Raw genomic sequence first — 19,603 nt, 5'->3', positions numbered from 1 at the left:
TTCAAGCAAATTCACTTAACCAAAACCTAATTAAACACACAACTAACTTCGTAAATATTTATCAGAAATATTTACGAGTCTAATTTACGAAAACGGAGTCTCGAAAATTCATTTTCTGACACTCGTGACTATGGGGTTGTTACAGGTTTATTACTGTAAATATCACAAATCGGCTCAATTTTTAAAAAATTTATTTTCTAATGTGCAAGAAAACCAATTTTGAATTGGATTTTTTCAACAATTAATATTAGAACTAGGTTGTGTTATGCTTATAGTATAAACTGAAATTGAAATTCTCTCTTTTTTTCATGAGTGATTAATTTTGATAAGATGTGACATTCTTGTAATTGCATGCATGTGTAGGGAAATGTATACGAATGAATATATTATATTATTTTATTATTTTGTATGATAAAGTAATTTTGGCAAAGTTATGGTTCTTATAAAATTAAATGTAATTGATTAATTTTCTCAGGTATGTATGTTCGAAATCGTGAACTACCATCTTCATGCAAAGTTTAATTTTATCAACGTAGAATAAATTATGTGAGTTGGAAACGGACATAGGAATTTTGTAACCTAAATCTTTTGACGGAACTTGAAAAACTGAGATGCATGCATGCCGATTAAGACGATACAAACCCAACCTAGCCAAACCGACAAGAGACTGACAACGGTGATGTTTGATAGAAATGGTGGCTGATAATGATGTTTGACAACAATGGCCGATGGTGGTCTAACGGTGACCTATGACAGCTCGGTGGTGACAACAACTACGTAAAAATGACGACGATGATAGAAACGTGAACCAATACCGCAACAGAAGTTCATGGTGGCAAAATAAAAGACCAAAAATATGCTTTGGGGTGAATTTTGTAATTTTTTTTATATTTCTAGGTTGCAATCATGGAAACTTTGGATGGTGAGATTCATTTAAGTTTTTATGTTTTTATTTATAAGATAAGCATAATGATATTTATTTGACTACAAATGTATAATAAGCATGCCATATAGTTTAGGGAAGAATGTCATATGAACTTGTCATGCATATATTGATCAATCATGATTGAAATCAGACATTAAAAAAACCTTACATGTTTTTAAAATATTGAGTGGGAGAAGATCCCTAAACAAGACCTACAACCTTCATCAATGGTCTCTTGTGATGGCATGACAATTTAACTACCACGCAGTAGGATTATCATGTGTACCTCACTGAGGAGATTTTATGAAAGTAAGTAGAAATATCTTGTAATCATATGATAGTTGGATCGACCTCTATGGTAGGTATTATTATGCAATATAACAAGAAGTTTTATCTTTCGAGAGGAAAACTAGTCACAACATACACCTCGATGAGGTTATCCCACGATGACTCATTTGTGGTGCATGATGTGATAGATGTTAAGTTGATGGTTATACACTCAAGATCTTCTCGCTAAGTAACATCCCATAAAGCTTTACTTAATGTAGAATAATGGTCAAATGTTACACGATTATTAGTACATGTGAATGTATAAGGAATTAGGTTCATGTTCTAATTTGATAGAAATCCATGCTCTTACTAGTTGATCATGACCACCCTATTGTGGCTTGACTCAATGGGTGTAGGAATTATCGTTGCAACAACTTACAAATGTTTTCGAAGTTCAATTTAAGACTCATGCATTATCTTAATGCATATGGTAAGGTTGCAAAAGGTTTTCAAATATTTGCTTAATACAAACATATTAATGAATGAATTTTTTATTTTCAGTATGAAAATGACACATACTCCTTTATTAAATATGCTCACTGAAAAACAAACTAAACGAAAACAACTATTAGGAATGGAAAAGGAATCTAATGATTGTCCTAAGATGTGAGAAACTTAAAGTAGTTCTTGATAATAAGTTTAATCTAGCAACTCAAGCTAAGGCTAAAAAATGTTGGGAGGAGTCTGATGAGATAACTCATTGCTATATGTTGACAAGCATAACCAACACCCTTTATAAGTAACTGGAGAGCTATAAGACTGTTAAATCAATTCAAAACAAACTAGAAGACATGTTCAGAGGCCAACCTGCCTTGGCCTGATAGTCAACTATTACTGGTTTGATGAATGCCTAACAAAATCCCAACACTTCGGACAAAGACCATATGATTATTATTATGAGATACTTTACTGAGGTCACAAATAATGAGACCAATTTGGATTAGAACACTCAAATTAATATGATGTTCAAGAGCTTATCCAAGGATTTTGTAAATTTTTGGGATGCATATAACCTTGGGAACAATACCTTAACACTTTCACAACTCATGAAGAAGTTACAATCCTATGAGTTCATGTTGAATGTCAGTCAGTCGGTCCGAAGTGCAAAAGCAAACATAGTTGTCTCTTCTTCCTCAAAAGGGAAGGGAAAGCGTACTAAGAAAGACAATGCTAAGGTATCTAGGCCACCACAAGTGGAAAAGAAGATAATAAGAAAGTCTAAAGACTTATCTAAGTCTATATGCTTCTTCTGTAGTAAGAAATAGCACTTCAAGGCAAACTGTAAATAGTGGAAGGAATACTAGACCACCAAAGGCAAATGTATGAAACTCTTTATAATAGAAGCTTGCTTCGTGGAAAATTTAATAGACTATCAGGTTATTGATTCGAGGGCTACTAATCAAGTATGTGTATCTCTATAGGGGTTCGAGGAAATGAAAGATGAGTCTATCGCTGCTGACCGAAATAGAACAACTATGGCAGCTGAAGTAGTGGGACATGTACATCTTTATTTTGATAATTTTAGGAAGATTGTTTTAAAAGATGTTCTCCATGTATCAAGTTTCAGAAGAAACTTGATTTCTGTTGTATGTTTATATAAAGACGATTTGACCGTGACTTTTAATAATAGTATTACAATATTTATAAATCAAAAACTTATTTATAATGGATGATGCCAAATAGTCTTTATTTTAGCAAACCAAAGATGTGAACACTACTTCAAACTAAAATTTTGAAAAAAAATCAAAATTCTCACTCTAATGAGATGTATCTTTGGCATGTGAGATTTGGTCATATTAACCAAGAAAGTATCTCTAAACTTGTGAAAGATGACACTTGAAGTTCACTTAAAAAAGTTGATCTTCCAAAGTGTGAATCTTTCTTGGAAGTTAAGATGAGTAAGAGATCTTTTAATGCAAAAGGAATGAGGGCCATGAGACCCTTAGAACTTGTGCATACTGACATATGTAGCCCTATAAGTGTAAATGCAAGAGGTGGTTACGAGTATTATGTAACCTTTATTGATGATTACTCCAGATATGGATATGTGTATCTAATGCATCGCAATAGTGAAACCTTTGACAAATTCAAAGAGTTTCATGCCGAAGTAGAGAGACAACTAAGTTTACCCATAAAGGCACTTCAATCTGATCGAGATGCGAAATATTTTCCTGATGAGTTTATAGGGTACCTTATAGAGAATGGGATTCTATCCCAATTAACCGCGTCAGGTACTCCACAATAGAATGGCGTGGTAGAAAGAATGAATCAAACGTGGTTAGACATGGCTCGTTAGATGTTAAGTTATTCAAAGTTGTCAATCTCTTTTCCCAATATGCGGTACAAATGACTTGCTATATTCTGAATGATGTGCCAACTAAGGCAGCATCAAAAACTCCATACAAATTGTGGCATGAAAGGAAGTCAAGTCTAAACCATTTAAGAATGTTAGGATGCTTGACCCACGTATTGGATAAAGATGCGAGAAAGTTGAACTCATAGACAGAATTGTGCATGTTTGTAGGATATCCCAAGAGAAAAAATAGTGGTTTATTTTATAATTCAATAGAGAAAATTGTGATAGTGTCAACTCATGCTACTTTCTTTAAAGAAAATTACATGGATGACTTAAAACCTCAAAGTAAAGAAGTACTCGAGGAACTCTCGAGAAATATATAAAGCCTTACAAAAATGGTTCCAAACCAACTCCTAATTGAAGACCTACAAACGATCAGTAGCATAGGGTACTTTGTCGTAGTGGGAGGGTCTCTCGTAGACTTGAGTTCTTCTAATATAATTGAACTATTTTAAACACTGAGTCTGCTGAATAGGAAGATGATGACCTACCCACATATGACAAAGAGATGCAAAGTGTTGATTCCAAGATCTGGAAAATAGCTATGAAAGTTTAGATGGATTTTATGGATTCCAACTAAGTGTGAGAACTCGTAGATTTACCAGAAAGGATAAAACTCATAAGGTATAAGTGGATCTATAAGAAGAAAAGAAATGAGGATGGAAAAGTGAAAACTTATAAGGCCAGACTTGTAGATAAATGTATACTCAAAAAGAAGGTATTGATTACGAAGAAACATTTTCTCTAGTTTCCATGCTCAAGTCAACCCATATATTATTATCCATTGCGATGGCTCTCAATTATGATATCTGGAAAATGGATGTCAAGACATCATTCTTGAACGGCTATCTTGAAGAAAGCATCTATATGATGTAACCCTCCAAATATATTATAGCTAAAGGAAACAAGTATAAAGTTTGCAAACTACTTAGATTTATATATAGACTTAAACAAACATCCCGCTCATGGAATCAAATATTTGTTCAAGCAATCAAAACTTTTGAATTTGAGCAAAACTTAGAAAAACATTGTGTTTATAAACATATTGGGGATATAAAAATGTTTTTCTCATTTTGTATGTCAATGGCATTCTACTTACTAGGAATAATGTAGGGACATTATCATCGGTTAAATTATGGTTAACCCAACAGTTTAGCATGAAGGACTTGGGAGAAACTAATTTTGTTCTTAGTATTCGAATCCTAAAGGATCGAAAGAACAGAGTGATAGCACTATCGCAGGCTTCATACATATACAAGATATTGGAATGTTATGCAATGATCGATTTGAAGAAGGGAAATCAACCTTTTGTATCGAGATTTCATCTCTTTGGAGGACTGTACTAAGATAGTAGAAGAAAGAGAGAACATGAGAAAAGATCATTATGCTTCGGTAGTAGGAAGTCTCATGTATGCTATGTTATACACATGCCTAGGTATTTGTTTTGCAATGGGGTTGGTGAGTTGATATCAGACGAATCTAGGACTAAGACACTGACAAATAGTTTATCATATACTCAAGTATTTATAGAGAACAAAGGATTATATGCTTGTGTATTCTGGATGAGATCTTATTCCTATCAAATATACTGATTCTAACTTATAAATGTGTCCAAATTTGAGGAAATCAACATCGAGCTATGTTTTTGTTCTAAGCAGTAGGTCTATTATGTGAAGAAGTGTAAAACAGAGCTGTATTGTTGAATCCACTATAGTAGCCGAATATGTGGTTACTTCTGAGGTTACTAAAGAAGCAATATGGCTTCAAAAGTTTCGTACGGATCTTGAAGTCAATCCTAGTATTTGAAAAACTATCAAATTGTATTGTGACAAGTGCAACAATAGCTAACACCAAAGAGATGAAAAACCACAAGAGGACAAATCATATTGATCAGAAGTATCATATCATAAGGGAGGCAATTACAAACATTATCGTAGATGTAGTCAATGTCACATCTAAGGAAAACCTTGCGGGATCCTTTTACCAAAACTCTACTAGCTAAGAGTTTTGAAAAACATGTAGAGAGCATGAGAATATGGAATATGACTTATCTACTTCACTGGGGTAAATGGGAGACTATTGGATCTGGTGTCCTGAGTGTAGTATATTTATTTGTAAACTTGTAATTTTTTCGAACAGATTGGTCAATAAAATAATTCATGGATTACATTAATATACTTTATATAATTATCCTTATGTGGCTTTTGCATGCAAAGCAAAATAGATGCAAATATTGGCTCACCGATTGTCTAATGTTTAAACTAATACTAATCGATATTACATGGTTAGATCGTAATAAGAAAAGATAGCTTATTTTAGTAGACAAACTTAAACATGTCCTTAGTCTAATCGAAAATAAGTAAACCGATTGAAAAACTGATATGTCATCTATCAAGTCCAATTGGGGAGATGTCTTGTCTTAGGCATCGGAGCAAATGATTCCCAAAATGTAGAGACATAGATGTGACTGACTGGATTGATAGTACATCAGTCAAACCCAAGAGGAGTAGATCCTGAATCCATTTATGGATTTATTCACTTGTGATATTTATAGTGTGGCATACCTAAATCCTGAGTGGATGACAACCTATGTATGCATGACTCGTATAAAAGCCTAAGTTCAAAAAGATAATGAACCAAAAGCTAGTGTATTGGGTATACAACATCTATAGTATGTAGCATCATTCACAACAGTGGAATTCATAATCCGAGACATGGGTAAATTATATCCTCTCATTGACATTACATGGCTGATGAAAAGTAAAGACGATGGATGACTTGATCACTATTTGTTAGTGATTAAGTTTTCGTAAAGGAGGATGTAATGGTTATTATGAGATAAAACATGATCATATTGGGAGAACAAATTTATCCCAAAAAGATTAATGATATCCTATAAGGGTTACTTACGACAAGGTCATTGGACGAGCATTGATCAAGTTGCTTTCATAATGGTATGTTATTGGGGAGTGCTCAGTCACGATACTATAGTGGAATGACTTTATGACTAAATGAGTTTATAATTAATAAGTGAAAAGCTTGTATAAGACCCGTAAATGAATACAAATCGTTTTATATACCTATTTTATTTATATTTGAATGTTTAATGTTGTAAATTGAACAATATTTTGATCATAGTTGCTCCGACAACGAATGTGACATATTGTTGCTTGGACCCGACAATTGGGTCGGCTATAAGGTGTTACAACTAGAAACCAAAACTAAGCTCTCTTGATAAATAAAATTTATTAGAAAAATAAACCTCACTATTAAATGACAAAGTGATATGGTCTCTTTTTTTTTTACTTAGCCCATGGTCTTTATTTATAGAAAAAAATACAAAAATTTTACTTGAATAAGAGGTAAAAAAATAAAAATATGAAAAAGAAATACATGTAGTCCAAATATGACTACTAGGTGGATGGCACCCCCCCCCTTTAGGAACCTTATATGTCACTTTTCACACATATGATGTGCCTATTGGGCCTATCTAATGTTTTGGGTACCATTATATATGTTGTCTGATCTTTTAACTAACTCATATATTTAACCAATTCAATAACTAGTTTGCTGTTCCTAAAATATTATCTATTTTATTTAAAATTATTTTAATTAGTTTACTCAATTAAATTATTTTCTCAAGCTAATTCCAATTATGTAAAAGTCGTCACTGTTAAAGTCATGATAAATTTACTGTAATAGAATTTATGAGTAAATAAATTTAATTGTTTTGTTCAATAAAACTACAATGACTAATTAATTTAACTTCCACTTCTTCCACTTCGAACTTTATTTATTTAATTACAATCAATTAAATAATAATTCAAAGAAATTAATTTAACCTTTAAGTCATCTCTTGTTCATAACGAAAAAATGCATTCACTGCGGATAATGATTCATGCAATCTATTTCTCTAATTCTTCGTTTTCATTTATTCATCACTTCTATTCAAATGCAAACTATCAAGAGTTTTACTGGGCTAATGGAATGATGAATTGGATATAAATAATTAGGGCTCACATAATTTGTAATTAAGTTTCGACTCTTTATCTATTAATTATAACATTATTTAATCATTGAGTCAATCCACTAAAAGTACCATAACTAAATTCTCCCCCATTATATACTATTATGGAAGCAACTCATTAAGTGATTGTTTAATGACATTATCATCGTGTGTTACTCTTATAGGATATTATTAATCTCTTTTGGTTAAATCTATTCACCTAATATGATTATATTTTATCCTGTGGTAACAATATTATTTTATTTCATGAAAAAGTTAATAACTAACTAATAGCATTTAAATAATTTTTCCTAAATATATGATTTATAACAAATACCAAGAAGAGAATATCATTTATGACTAGATAAAAAAACCATTTAAATAATATGTGTTATCGTATTTTAATGAAGATTAATATAGCCGATCTTTCTCTTTATCACCCATTTGATAAAACACTAATCCGGAAGATGAACTTGGGGACAAATTCTTTTTCTGAGCAATAATAAAAAATTGACCTAGATTTTTTTTATTTAGTTTTTATTTATTTTAGTAATATTAGTTTGTTATCTACATAAGTTTAGCCTTTCTTGATAAAATTTATTATTTACTTGATACATAAATATACAAATTATTTAATTTATATATCTTTTGCTTAGAGGTGAAGTATTTTAAAATCTATAAATAGGTTTGTGAGTTATTGTAATTATTCCATATATCTTCTTTAACTAAACCGTGCGTTTGCTAAGTTTTCTTTTCCAAATCTATTCGTGAAATAGCTTTGGTTGCTCTCTTTATGTACATGCTGCGTCAGATATGGCGTCTTTGTGAATGTTGCCTGCTGCCGCATGAAAGCTTAAATAGTAAAATTAATCAATCAATCAACCAGAACAGAAACAGAACAACTTGTAATAACAAACAAATTGAATTTCCGATACACAATTGAAATCAAACGACCACATTTCCCGCATAATTTTCTTCACATCCAGTTTAGAAAATTATTTGCTTGCTTATGCTTCGCAGATTCTCAACTGGTTGAGCTTCAAGGCAGGCCGGCGTATTGTCTTCTCTATGCATCGCACTTTGATTTAAATTCGACAGCACTTGGTATCTTAAGTCTGCCCTTGTTTGGGATAGTTGTCGATAATCCTTACGGATGCTCCATATATAGGATCTCTCCACACCTCCACATACAAGGCAGACTGCCTACAGGCATTGTACATGTAAGGCTAACTCAACAATCTTTACAAGGGCTAAGTTAGTCCCCGCGGTCAATTGTAGCCTTGGGTCCAATGCTGAAATGGCATCACCATCAGTAAACTTCTTCGTTGCCAGCATTTCTAAAAAACATATCAGTAGACTCAGAGATCCAAGTAAGCTAGTAATTACTTCTTCCAACTAGAAAAAAGGGATTAACTATGGGACACTTGTCATTAACTGAATGGTACTAAGTATTAACATAAGCAAAAGAGAGAATGAAAAGAAAATCACACCCATTTTTGCTGTTATCCGGTCCCTGAGTTCTATTGGTTCAAATCGGTGCCTGCCTCTGACCAGTTCAACCAATGATAACCCAAATGAATAAACATCACTCTTTTCTTTATGTTGATAGGTAGGGTTCTAAGCTGTTATGGATCCAAGTAGTCGTAAGCAGGGATTTAAATAGCGGTCTGATATTGGTATAGTAGCCGCTATATAGCGGTAGCGGCATTGTCCGAAATCGTTACTGCTGAAAATAGTGATGTGAAGCGAAGTCACACCAATAGCGGTGAATCGCGGCCGTAATTTAACAGGTAACGACCAATTGCGACAATAACAGACTGCTATTCCCATTATTTTAAATGTTCAAAGACATGCAGGGTTTTTGTGAAGGATAAAAAATTTAGATTTCTTTGTACCTAAGTTTGGAAGAATATAAAAGGCTCCAATGAAACTCAGAATCTTAGAGGGGTTGTTGATTGAGAGAAGAGCCAGCAAACTTTTTCTTAAAAATTAAGGTCACTCTGAAGGTTTTCTCCGATGCAAGAAAAGGAGTAATGTTTTCAAGGGTAAACCAAAGGGCTTTAACCTTTTTCTAATTTTCAAATTGATTTATGTTGTTCTCAAGGTTTTATTTTTAATTTTAGGGTACAGTGCTAGTGTTTTAGTTTCTCAGTACACTACCGATTTCATTTATTTTTTTTGAATGACATGTGTCATTGATGTGAAAGGGTGGGAGCAGTAATATTTTCTTAGGATCTATTATTTTGTTTTCTTTTGGTTTTTCCCATTTTTTAATGCATCGGTTAATTTTACTTAAAAGAAAAAAAATAAAAAATACTCTAAAAATTATTAAAAGTAATTTTTTATAATTAAAATTATTATTATATTTTATAATAAGTTGTGCGAATTTTAAAAAAATTTACGATCGCGATATTTGTAGTGATCGCAATAGCATTAATTATGTCCGCAACCACGATAAACGCAACGCGACCGAAAACGTGGCCGCAACCGCAATTTAAATCCCTGGTCTTAAACTTGGTTTGGCGATGGAGGCTCTGGCTGATCAGACCATGACATCTCCTGCACTGGAGGAATCATCCTAGCAGGTTCACCCTCCACTATTGTACCGTGCCTGTGGTCCATTTCAATCTTGTGCTGAGTCTGCATTATTCCAGACTATTTTTTAACGGTGAAAAACGAATAAAACCGAGCATCAATCTAGCGGGCTTGGACGTTTGGTTGTTCTGCATTAGCCTAGGAAACTCTTTTACAAGCACTTGGCTTAACTCATTGCTTACCTGCATACAAGCACAGACCCTGAAATACAAGACAAAACAATACCAAAGAAAAATCAAAACACAATTGATTCTGAAGGAACCCTTAGCACTAGCAGAAGGCATTCAGAAGGGTGCATTTGAAAGTCTTACACGCAACAGACTAGTTCAGAAAGACAAGTCAATAGCTCTGCGAGTTCCTCAAGTTCTTCATTGCCAGTTAGACTAGCTACCAGATGACATAAGCATGCGAGTTGTGAAAGGATTACCATAAATGCCTACAAAATACGTTAAATTGTATTTGAATGAAAAGCCAAGGAAGAAAAAAGGCCAAATATATCTGATTAGGGATAGATTACAATGATGCAGTTGTCACATTTCGTGGTCTTTATATCGTACTCATCTTGAAGAAGATAGCGAGTAGACAAAACTGAACTGCTGAAGCAACAGGCGACCTAGAATGAACGGAAATAAAAAACAAACTCACTAATATGTTGTTAAATCCTGAGGACAAGAAAGAGCAAGAGAGGTGGTAAAAGGGATTTTGCTTTTGTGAATCTAACCTCAAGGCAGAGACTGCAACAAATGTAACCCGCACAGCACACGTACCTACAACGTTATTAACACACTACACTCCCAAATACTTCATTACTAAATTCTTGTTTTTATAATGTTAGAGCAGTAAATGTGAAAGGTATGGCACCTTTTTACCTCGTCATGTCACCGTGCAGTGCTTGTTTCCGCAGGGAATATGATATGCACTGGGCACTGTCGTTCAAGAAATATGGAGATGGAGTTAGTACATAATTCCAAAATCTGATCCAGCTCATCATAATAAAAACTCATGGTCACTAGATTTGATCAAGTCAACCATTCAAATCTACCCAAGTTTAGTTTTGGTTAATAAATAAGTTAAGAAATTAAAAGGCATGGATCTAATTATGTGCTATCATGACATGAGCTGAATTAGCTCTTGACTCAAACAGATTCATCCTAAATACTAGTATATGATAAACAGTAATAAAATGTATGAATAAATTGTTTCAAAGAAAAAAAAAAAGCCAAGATCAATGTTCTTAGATACAATATTAATACGTCGTGGGAATTGAATCTTCTCAAAATCTCATCCAGAGTTGAAAAATAATTGAAAAGAGTAATTAAAGCATAAAAAAACTCACCAAAATGTTGCAAGCACACAGTCTGCATATTCAAGTAAAAGAAAATGCAATCAGATATATATATATATATATATATATATATTACATGTTATAACAATAACATTGTGGGAAGAAAAAATGGTATTCACATTCAAGTAGCTATGAGGGAGAATTCGAACATTCATTTTCTTCCCAGCATTTTGTTATATAGGGACCCAAAGAGAAAACGAACTGAAAGAAAATTGAGGGGGGGGGAAGGAGAGAAAAGTGTTTACAGCGACAATCTTCTTTTGCGGTGTCCATGAGCGGAGTATGCCAAGAGTTAATATAATCCTGACGGCTGGTCATCTTTTCTAGCGTCTCGCCGAGCCCCATTCTCTTGAAAATTCAAACTCAGATTCCAAACACGGAAAATGAACTAACATAAAAAGAAAGAAAGAAAAAACCAACAGAAAATATATAAATGGAATAGTACATCTGGCATAAACCGAGGGAACTAAAAATGAAAAAGAAACTGTTTGAAACGGAATCATCTAACTTAAGAAAGTTCAGTCAAATTTTCCAAATTCTAATTCTGTGCTATAATATTATATATATTTTCCGAGTACAAGGAAGACCAATGTCTTAAAACCCCAAAAATCATCTCTCTGCCAAGAATTGCACACACTTCTCTATCCAAAACGTCCTGCACTTGTGCCGGAGGTGAAGGAAGCAACATAAAAACGGATTCTCTGTTATTTGCATGGTGTACCAAGCAATCTGCTACTGCATTAGCCTCCTTGCCAATATGACTACAGTTCAATGTCCACTCTCTATTACACTTTCTGTTTATATGAGCCATGATTGGGATCATTAAGCCACCAATGTTATCTTACAATAAAGAAGAGATTATATGAATTTGTAATTCTATATATTTTTATTCCTTTTCAATAAAAGTACAAAGAAAAAGCTAAAAAATAAGAGTAAAAATTTGATTTATCATGCTCTGAAAATAGATAACGATTACCGGAATCACAATTTCATATAATTTTTCTCATAAATGATAAATTTTAAGTTCAAAAATTAAGTAAAAAGATGCTATATATATTAATTTTAATTAGGAATGATTGCATTTTCCCATTCAAGGTTCAAACAACAGTTATAATAAATTGTTTGGAATTGATAAGTTTTTGGTGTTAGTATATTTGACTTTTAATGGATTATGGTTTAATATTATTGAACAACAAGTGATGAGGGAATTTCATGATCCATTCGATTACATTGAATATAAAGTGAGATATTTTGCTATTTTATTGGTTAATTTTGTGAAACTTTTTAAGTATTGTTTGGAGAGTTTACATTGAATATAAAGTGAAATATTTTAGACAATGATTTATAACAATCCGAAGTATTGTTGGAGCTGCAAATATCCATTATGGTAAGAGTAGTTTAAGCATTAATCAATAAATGATTTGATTGGATCATTGAAGAAATCATTTTTTAAGTGAGATTATGTAAAATAAGATTATCTATCCAAATTGCATTAATAAATATTACACCTTATTTCTTTTTCCACCATGTTAAAAATATGTTATGTCCCATTCCCTATTCTAACAGAAGTTAGAACCAATCTGTTTTAGGTTTTTTCAAGGATTGTTATTTAATATGCATGCACAGAGTTCTTTTTCACTCCACAAATGATGGTTTAACATTTAAATCACTTGTGTGGTTAAAAGAACTCTACCACTTGTATATCAAAATTTTCCTTCTAATTATTTTTAATTTTTTGACCAAGGATATTAAAATTATATGTATTATTTATTTTACCTATACTTATTATAAAACCCTTAAGTTTGTGTCAGTTATTAATCAGGTGTTAGTTTATTTGGGAAAAGATTGATATACACTTTCTTTTAAGATTTATATCATGGTTGGCTTCGTTTCGATACTAACCATATCAATCGGTACACTCCGTTTCAAACATAAAACCAGAATCATATAGCATAAATTTCATTTTGGCTCAAATTTCGAAATGAATATATTAATTGAATCGAAAATTGATGGTTCAATTAATTTATCTAATGTTATAAAATCGAAAAAAGTTTGAACCAATAAAAAATCCATCCAAACTTGTTCAACCAAGTTTAACCAAGTTTATGTTGGTTAAATATTTAATTTGTTATTATAATTTTTATGAAATGAATGTTTAATTTCATTTATTATGTATTTGTGTTTAGTAGTTTTTCCTTTCTTTTTTTTTTCTTTTTTAATTGTGACTTTTTAGAATTTTTTGAATTTTGTCATGAACAAGCAATTCAACCGAATGAAACAATAAAATCAAGAACTGATGTGACCAATTTAACCATGGAATGATTCTAATCTACAACAGAAATAGAACAACATTTAATAATCAACAAACTGACTTTCCACTACACAATCCAAACCAGACGAGCACGTTACCGGCATAATCTTGCAGTTAAAGAATCATTTTTGAAATTCAGTTTTGGGAATTTATTTGCTTCCTTATGCCTCCATTGATGGCGTATTCTCGATTTGTTGATCCTCAAGGTGGACCGCTGTATTTCCTTCTCTATACATTTGTACGTTGGTTTAGATTCGACAACACTTTGTCATTTGTATCTTAGTAGGCCTTTGGATTATATTTCTCTAACAGAAGCACTTGTTTGGGAATTACATGAACGAGAGCGAAGGTCTAAAGCTGATAGTTCCCGATAATCCTTACGGATGCTCCACAGGATTTCTCCACACCTCCACATTCTAGGCCGACTCTGTCTACGAGGAGCCAGGCATTGCAAGGCTAACTCGAGAACCTTTTCAAGGGCTAAGTTAGTCCCCACGGTCTGTTGTAGCCTTGGGTCCAAGGCTGAAATGGCATCTCCATCGTTAAACTTCTTCAGCGCCTGCAATTCTATAAACATATCAGTAAACTTATTGGGGATGAACTATGGCACACGCCATTAACTGAATGGTACCAACTACCAAGTGATAATATGAGCAAAGAGAGAATTAATGGAAAGAAAATCACACCCATTTCGCTGTTATCCGCTCCCTGGGTTCCCGTTTTGGTTCAATAGGGCGCCTGCCTGTAACTAGTTCAACCAATAATATCCCAAACGAATAAACATCACTCTTTTCTGTAAGTTGATAGGTTCTTAGATATTCTGGATCCAGGTAGCCGGCAGTTCCTTTAACCTGGGTTGACACATGGGTTGCACCAGAATCTATGTCAGCAGCCAACCTAGCAAAACCAAAGTCAGTAACCTTGGCCCGAAGCTTTTCGGTGAGGAGAATGTTGGAAGACTTTATGTCTCTGTGGATGATTGGGTGATCTACAAGAAATCAATGGATAATCTTATTAATCTCTCCCTTCCTATTTCACCAACTTAATGAAAATCAAAAGCAAACCTGTATACGTATGAAGATAGGTGATTGCATGGGCCACATCAATAGCTATATCAAGCCGTGCAGCAAGGTCAAGAACTTTTCCATGCACACCTGCAGCATTTCTTTTCATGTTTCAAGTCTCAAAGTTCCAATATAAAGAGGGGTAAAGGAAAGGAACAAAAGGAAAACACAAAACCAAAGAAAGGGTGGACTACTAGTCTATAACAAGAACTCACCATCCAAGTGTTCCCTAAGGGTTCCATTAGGCACATATTCCACAACAACAATCCTTTCATCCCCATGTTCTAAATACCCACAAAACTTAACCAAATGCAAGTGTTCCACTTGTGCCAGTGTTCTTATTTCACTCTGGAATTCCACACCTAAATGCTTATCGTATACACTCTACAAAAAGAAAAAGAGGGTTCATCGATTACTTAGTTAAGCCCATAAAATATGACCAACGCAAGGGACAAAAAGAAAAGACTATTTAAAGTAACTTTCTTTCATAGTTCCAAAATCCAACCTGTTTAGCACGCTTAATAGCAACAAAGGTTCCATCATCAAGTCTTCCCTTATAAACCGTCCCAAATCCACCCTGTCCAATCTTGAAAGCAGGGGAGAAGTTCCTCGTGGCCTTCAAAATTTCCTCCATCGTGAATTCCATGCTCCCAGGCCCTTTCTCCTTTGTTGAATTGGAATAAATCCCTCGATTCGAACCCCTCCTCTCGCTCTTCGCTCTTGACGCTTTCGGAGCAACTGCAACTTTAACAATTGGCGTGTGTAAGATGGTTTCTGTTACTACGCAACTGAAGGGTTAATTAACAATGTTGGTTTCACAAGTGTTATTAATGAATATATGACTAGCACACAAACCTATGACTGAATCAACATTAACTATAAATTCTTCGCATAAAACTCGATCGATGAAGAATTTTGCGTTTTCTTTCTTCAGTCCAAAGCTTAAATGAATATCTAATAGCAGAGCCGGCAAGTTGTTTGGTTGCCGAGAAAAGACAAAAGCACCATTAAAGAAAACAAAGACAACATCCTCATTAAAGGAGGAAAAAAAATACAAGAGATTTTTTCTCTGTATTCAACTAACACATAAAAAGAACATTTTACCGCTTCCTCGGATCCGAGGATCGAAATTCAAACTTATTAAAAGTTTTATACGAGGACTACTTACTGAAATCCGATTAAAGAAAAAGAAAAGAAGAAGCTGTCCATCGACGTTTATAATTTAAACTAAAAAGAGAAACAGGGCATACCGGAAGGAACTCTTATCTCACCGGAATCCCCAACTTCCTTGTAGCCATCCGGCTCGGGAGGTGTAAAACATTCGACAAAGGCACCAACAATGGACCGGGCGACAAGCGTGACTAGATTTCGGCCTGAACCGGATTTCCGAGAGGAAGATGATACAGAGTAAGAAGACATTGGAGAGTAAGCAAATTGATCCGGCGTTGACCTTACGCCGAACCTAGGGTTCCGGCTTGTAGAGCTGCAGCTGGAGCTGGTCATCACGAGAGAGAAACCGAAAGTAGAGAAATACTGTGTGTACGTAATAACGTAGAAATGGCGGGTAGTTAAGAGATGGATATATAAACGAGAGGACTTGTTTTCAATTTGGTGATTATTTTAATGTTAATGAGGGTTATATTGCTTTGTGTTTTAAAAGTTGTTTTAAAATAATTTTTGAAAAATTTAGTTTAAGATTTAAGCATAAAAATGTTTCTGAAAAATAAAATATTTATTTTAGACATAATATTATTAAGTAATAAATATATATTTAAATAATATTTAAGTTAATATTATTATATTTTAATAATAATATAAAAATTTTATTGTAATTTATTAATATTTTATTATATAAAATATAAATTTTAAATATTTTAAACAATAAATATTAATTATTTATAAAATTTAATTAGAATATATAAATTATATTTTAAATAATTAAATACAACCATTAAATATTTGTAACTAGATATTAATACATTTGTATTATTTTAAAAATAATTTTTATTTTAATTAATTATTTTAACACATTTGTAATTAAGCAAAAAGAAAAATTATTTTGAAAAGTCAAAATTTCAATCAAAAGTAATTTTTTAATGCGATTTTCTTTCAAAAGTACTTTTCAAGCTAAAACATTTTTTAAATCAATACTAAACAAGGGCTAAATTGAGTTTGTTAATTGAAATTTTATTTTAGAGAATTATATCATCCCGCCCTCCGGTAATACATAAAAATCTCGAATTTTAAATAAATAGGAATTAAGAAATAATATGATATAAAATAATAGAATATTAAAAATTTTGTAATATAATATTCATGGGTGAAGGCAAAAATTTATTTAGGGTAAAATTAAAAGTTTTATGATAGTGAAAATATAATTTCATTATTTGAGAAATTTATATCTTTATAAATTTTACAAGTTTAAATTAAATTTTATTATTTTTGAAAAAATTAAAATATAATTTTATCTCTATTAATTTAAAATTTTAAAATATTTAGAAAAGCGATGCCTTGTAATATTTATAATCACGATTCATTAGTATTTGAGTTATAAAAGAGTATTAATGATTGATTGTAACCAAAGAGATTAAAAGAAAAGAATAAGAGATTAATTATCGTAAATTCCAAATTTGTTTTTTCGACCGAAGTAATTGTGACATTGGTAGAGTATTTTTACGGTCAAAGTCAAGCTTTCCAAAAATAAAGCCAAGTCAAAGAAAGATTCACAAATTGTTAAAAAATTACAGTCATATTATTCAATTCATTATTTTACTTTTTTTTCTAAAATTTTATCATTATCATTTCTAAGCTTAGAAATTCACTAATTAATATTATATTTAAGAGTATGATTATTTATTAAAATCATCATTTTTTTATTTTTAAGGTATCTATTGGAACAAGCTTATTAACTAACCATTTGCATTTTGTAGGCCTATTAAGGAGTAGATGCTTGCTATTTTATATTTAACTATAGTACATCGAATTCGAATCACTCAAGAGTTACTAACTAATTTTTTATTTATTTGCAATTTAACAACATTAAATGTTAATATAATTTTTTATTTATTGAATAATATTTTAAATTCTCATATCCATTAATATATAGGGAAAATTCAAATAGTTACTTAATTATAAAAATTTTCATTAAGGCACCTAAAATAAAAAAATACAATTTAAGCAATCATGTTTCATAGTTTGATCATTTTGGTCACTCTCATTAAAATCATAAATGACAAGTTGATAAGAACGGTGGTGGGGGTGGTGAAGGAGGTTCGATGGTGGAAGGGAGAGGTGTGGATTTTTATTTTATTCAATATTAGTATAATTATATTTATTTACTATTAACATAGAATTTATTTTTTATATTTTTGAAAATATTTATATATATTTATATATTTCTTTGATTTTTTTTATAGTTAGGATCAAATTGAGATCATTTGTAAATTTTAAAGGTTATTTTTAAAAATTATGACTAATTGATATCATATGTAAAAGTTGAGGTTAAATTTGTTCTTATACCAATTTTTTAATTGTCATGTCAACTTGTCGTTTGGAATTTTAACAAGAGTAATCAAAATGATCAAATTATATAATGTGAGTGCTTAAATTACATTTTTTTATTTTAGATGCCTAACATAAAAATATTTTCATAGTTAGATAACTATGTATGTAGTTTACCTTAATATATATTATCTTGCTTTTTTTTCTATAATCGTGATCTGTTTACAATTAAAGTTTGGACTAAATCAACAATATCAAATTTAAAACTTATTCATGGTCCAAATATCCGAAAAAAAATCCACATCCTCTTCTTTCACAAAAGATAAAATAAAATTGAACAAAAATGGGAACATCAATACAAAAGCAAAATAGAAGACAAACAGCGGTAAACGCTAATCAACAAGTAGTTGGAAAATGGCAACGACAAACAACTGAGTTCTTGGCTGTGCCGTAAGATAGAGGTTTGATCAAGTCAACTAATTAAAAAAAGTAAACTACAAGTATAACGGTAGAATTCTTGCAAACCTACTACTAGTTGGAAACAGCAACCTCGGAACAAAAATGGAGACCCACCACTTTAACCGCATTAACATTGATAGAAGACCCTCCACTTGATGTTAGTCTGCAAAATTCAAGTAATATATAAAAGGTATGCACTCACACTCGCCATGACTGAACATGGATTTGACTCCTCTCCCATATACAGACTGGCCTCTAATCGATTGTGTTCTGTAGTTAGGCTGAAGACGTTTAAACCAATGGTTTGTGGTTGAGTTGGAGAGAAGATTGACAGAGTTCTGAAGTTAGTTGAAACTCACCAGAGTTTCAAGTAAATTTTCTAATCAACACCTGTGTAAATGGACATATAGTAAGTAAATACCTACTAAATATTACAAATTTAGTGGAAAGAAAAAGGTTTTATATAGAAAGAAAAGATAGTGGATAAAAGTAGGGAGGATGGTGGATAAGAAAGGTTTTCTAAATTTCTTCGATGCCCCCTTAGGCTTCTTTTATCTTTTTTTATAGGAAAATTCTTGAACTCTTTTTATTTTCTTTGAATCCCACACAGGTTTTTTAATAAGAATAATGTCTCATAATTAATTTACATGGTTGCTTCCACATTGCTTCCTTTTTTGTCTACATCTGGATATCGTTTTCCCAAGTTGCTTT

General features: G+C 32.1%; 2 protein-coding genes across 4 annotated transcripts; both read right to left on the bottom strand.

Moving 5' to 3' along the window:
- Positions 1–10,125: 10,125 nt before the first annotated feature.
- LOC108475391 (uncharacterized) lies at positions 10,126–12,368 on the bottom strand. The gene is made up of 7 exons (XM_017777354.1): positions 12,136–12,368; positions 11,082–11,138; positions 10,934–10,979; positions 10,730–10,825; positions 10,524–10,648; positions 10,395–10,413; positions 10,126–10,257 (listed from the first exon to the last, which is right to left on the bottom strand). The coding sequence occupies exons 1-7, from the start codon at positions 12,366–12,368 to the stop codon at positions 10,126–10,128; spliced, it is 708 nt and encodes a 235-aa protein (XP_017632843.1).
- Positions 12,369–13,820: 1,452 nt separating this feature from the next.
- Positions 13,821–16,554, bottom strand: LOC108471966 (calmodulin-binding receptor-like cytoplasmic kinase 2). Of its 3 annotated transcripts, none has more exons than XM_017773504.2 (6): positions 16,183–16,554; positions 15,438–15,676; positions 15,148–15,316; positions 14,933–15,022; positions 14,555–14,856; positions 13,821–14,427 (listed from the first exon to the last, which is right to left on the bottom strand). In XM_017773504.2, the coding sequence occupies exons 1-6, from the start codon at positions 16,433–16,435 to the stop codon at positions 14,164–14,166; spliced, it is 1,317 nt and encodes a 438-aa protein (XP_017628993.1). In that variant the 5' UTR covers positions 16,436–16,554; the 3' UTR covers positions 13,821–14,163. The 3 variants fall into 3 exon arrangements, with proteins under 3 accessions (XP_017628993.1, XP_017628999.1, XP_017629005.1); XM_017773510.2 differs by having other exon boundaries at positions 15,438–15,670; XM_017773516.2 differs by having other exon boundaries at positions 15,438–15,670; positions 16,204–16,554.
- Positions 16,555–19,603: the final 3,049 nt, after the last annotated feature.

The sequence above is a fragment of the Gossypium arboreum genome, chromosome 7 (assembly GCF_025698485.1).
Source record: "Gossypium arboreum isolate Shixiya-1 chromosome 7, ASM2569848v2, whole genome shotgun sequence".
NCBI lineage: Eukaryota > Viridiplantae > Streptophyta > Magnoliopsida > Malvales > Malvaceae > Gossypium > Gossypium arboreum.
This window is presented reverse-complemented; position numbering and strand designations above follow the sequence as displayed.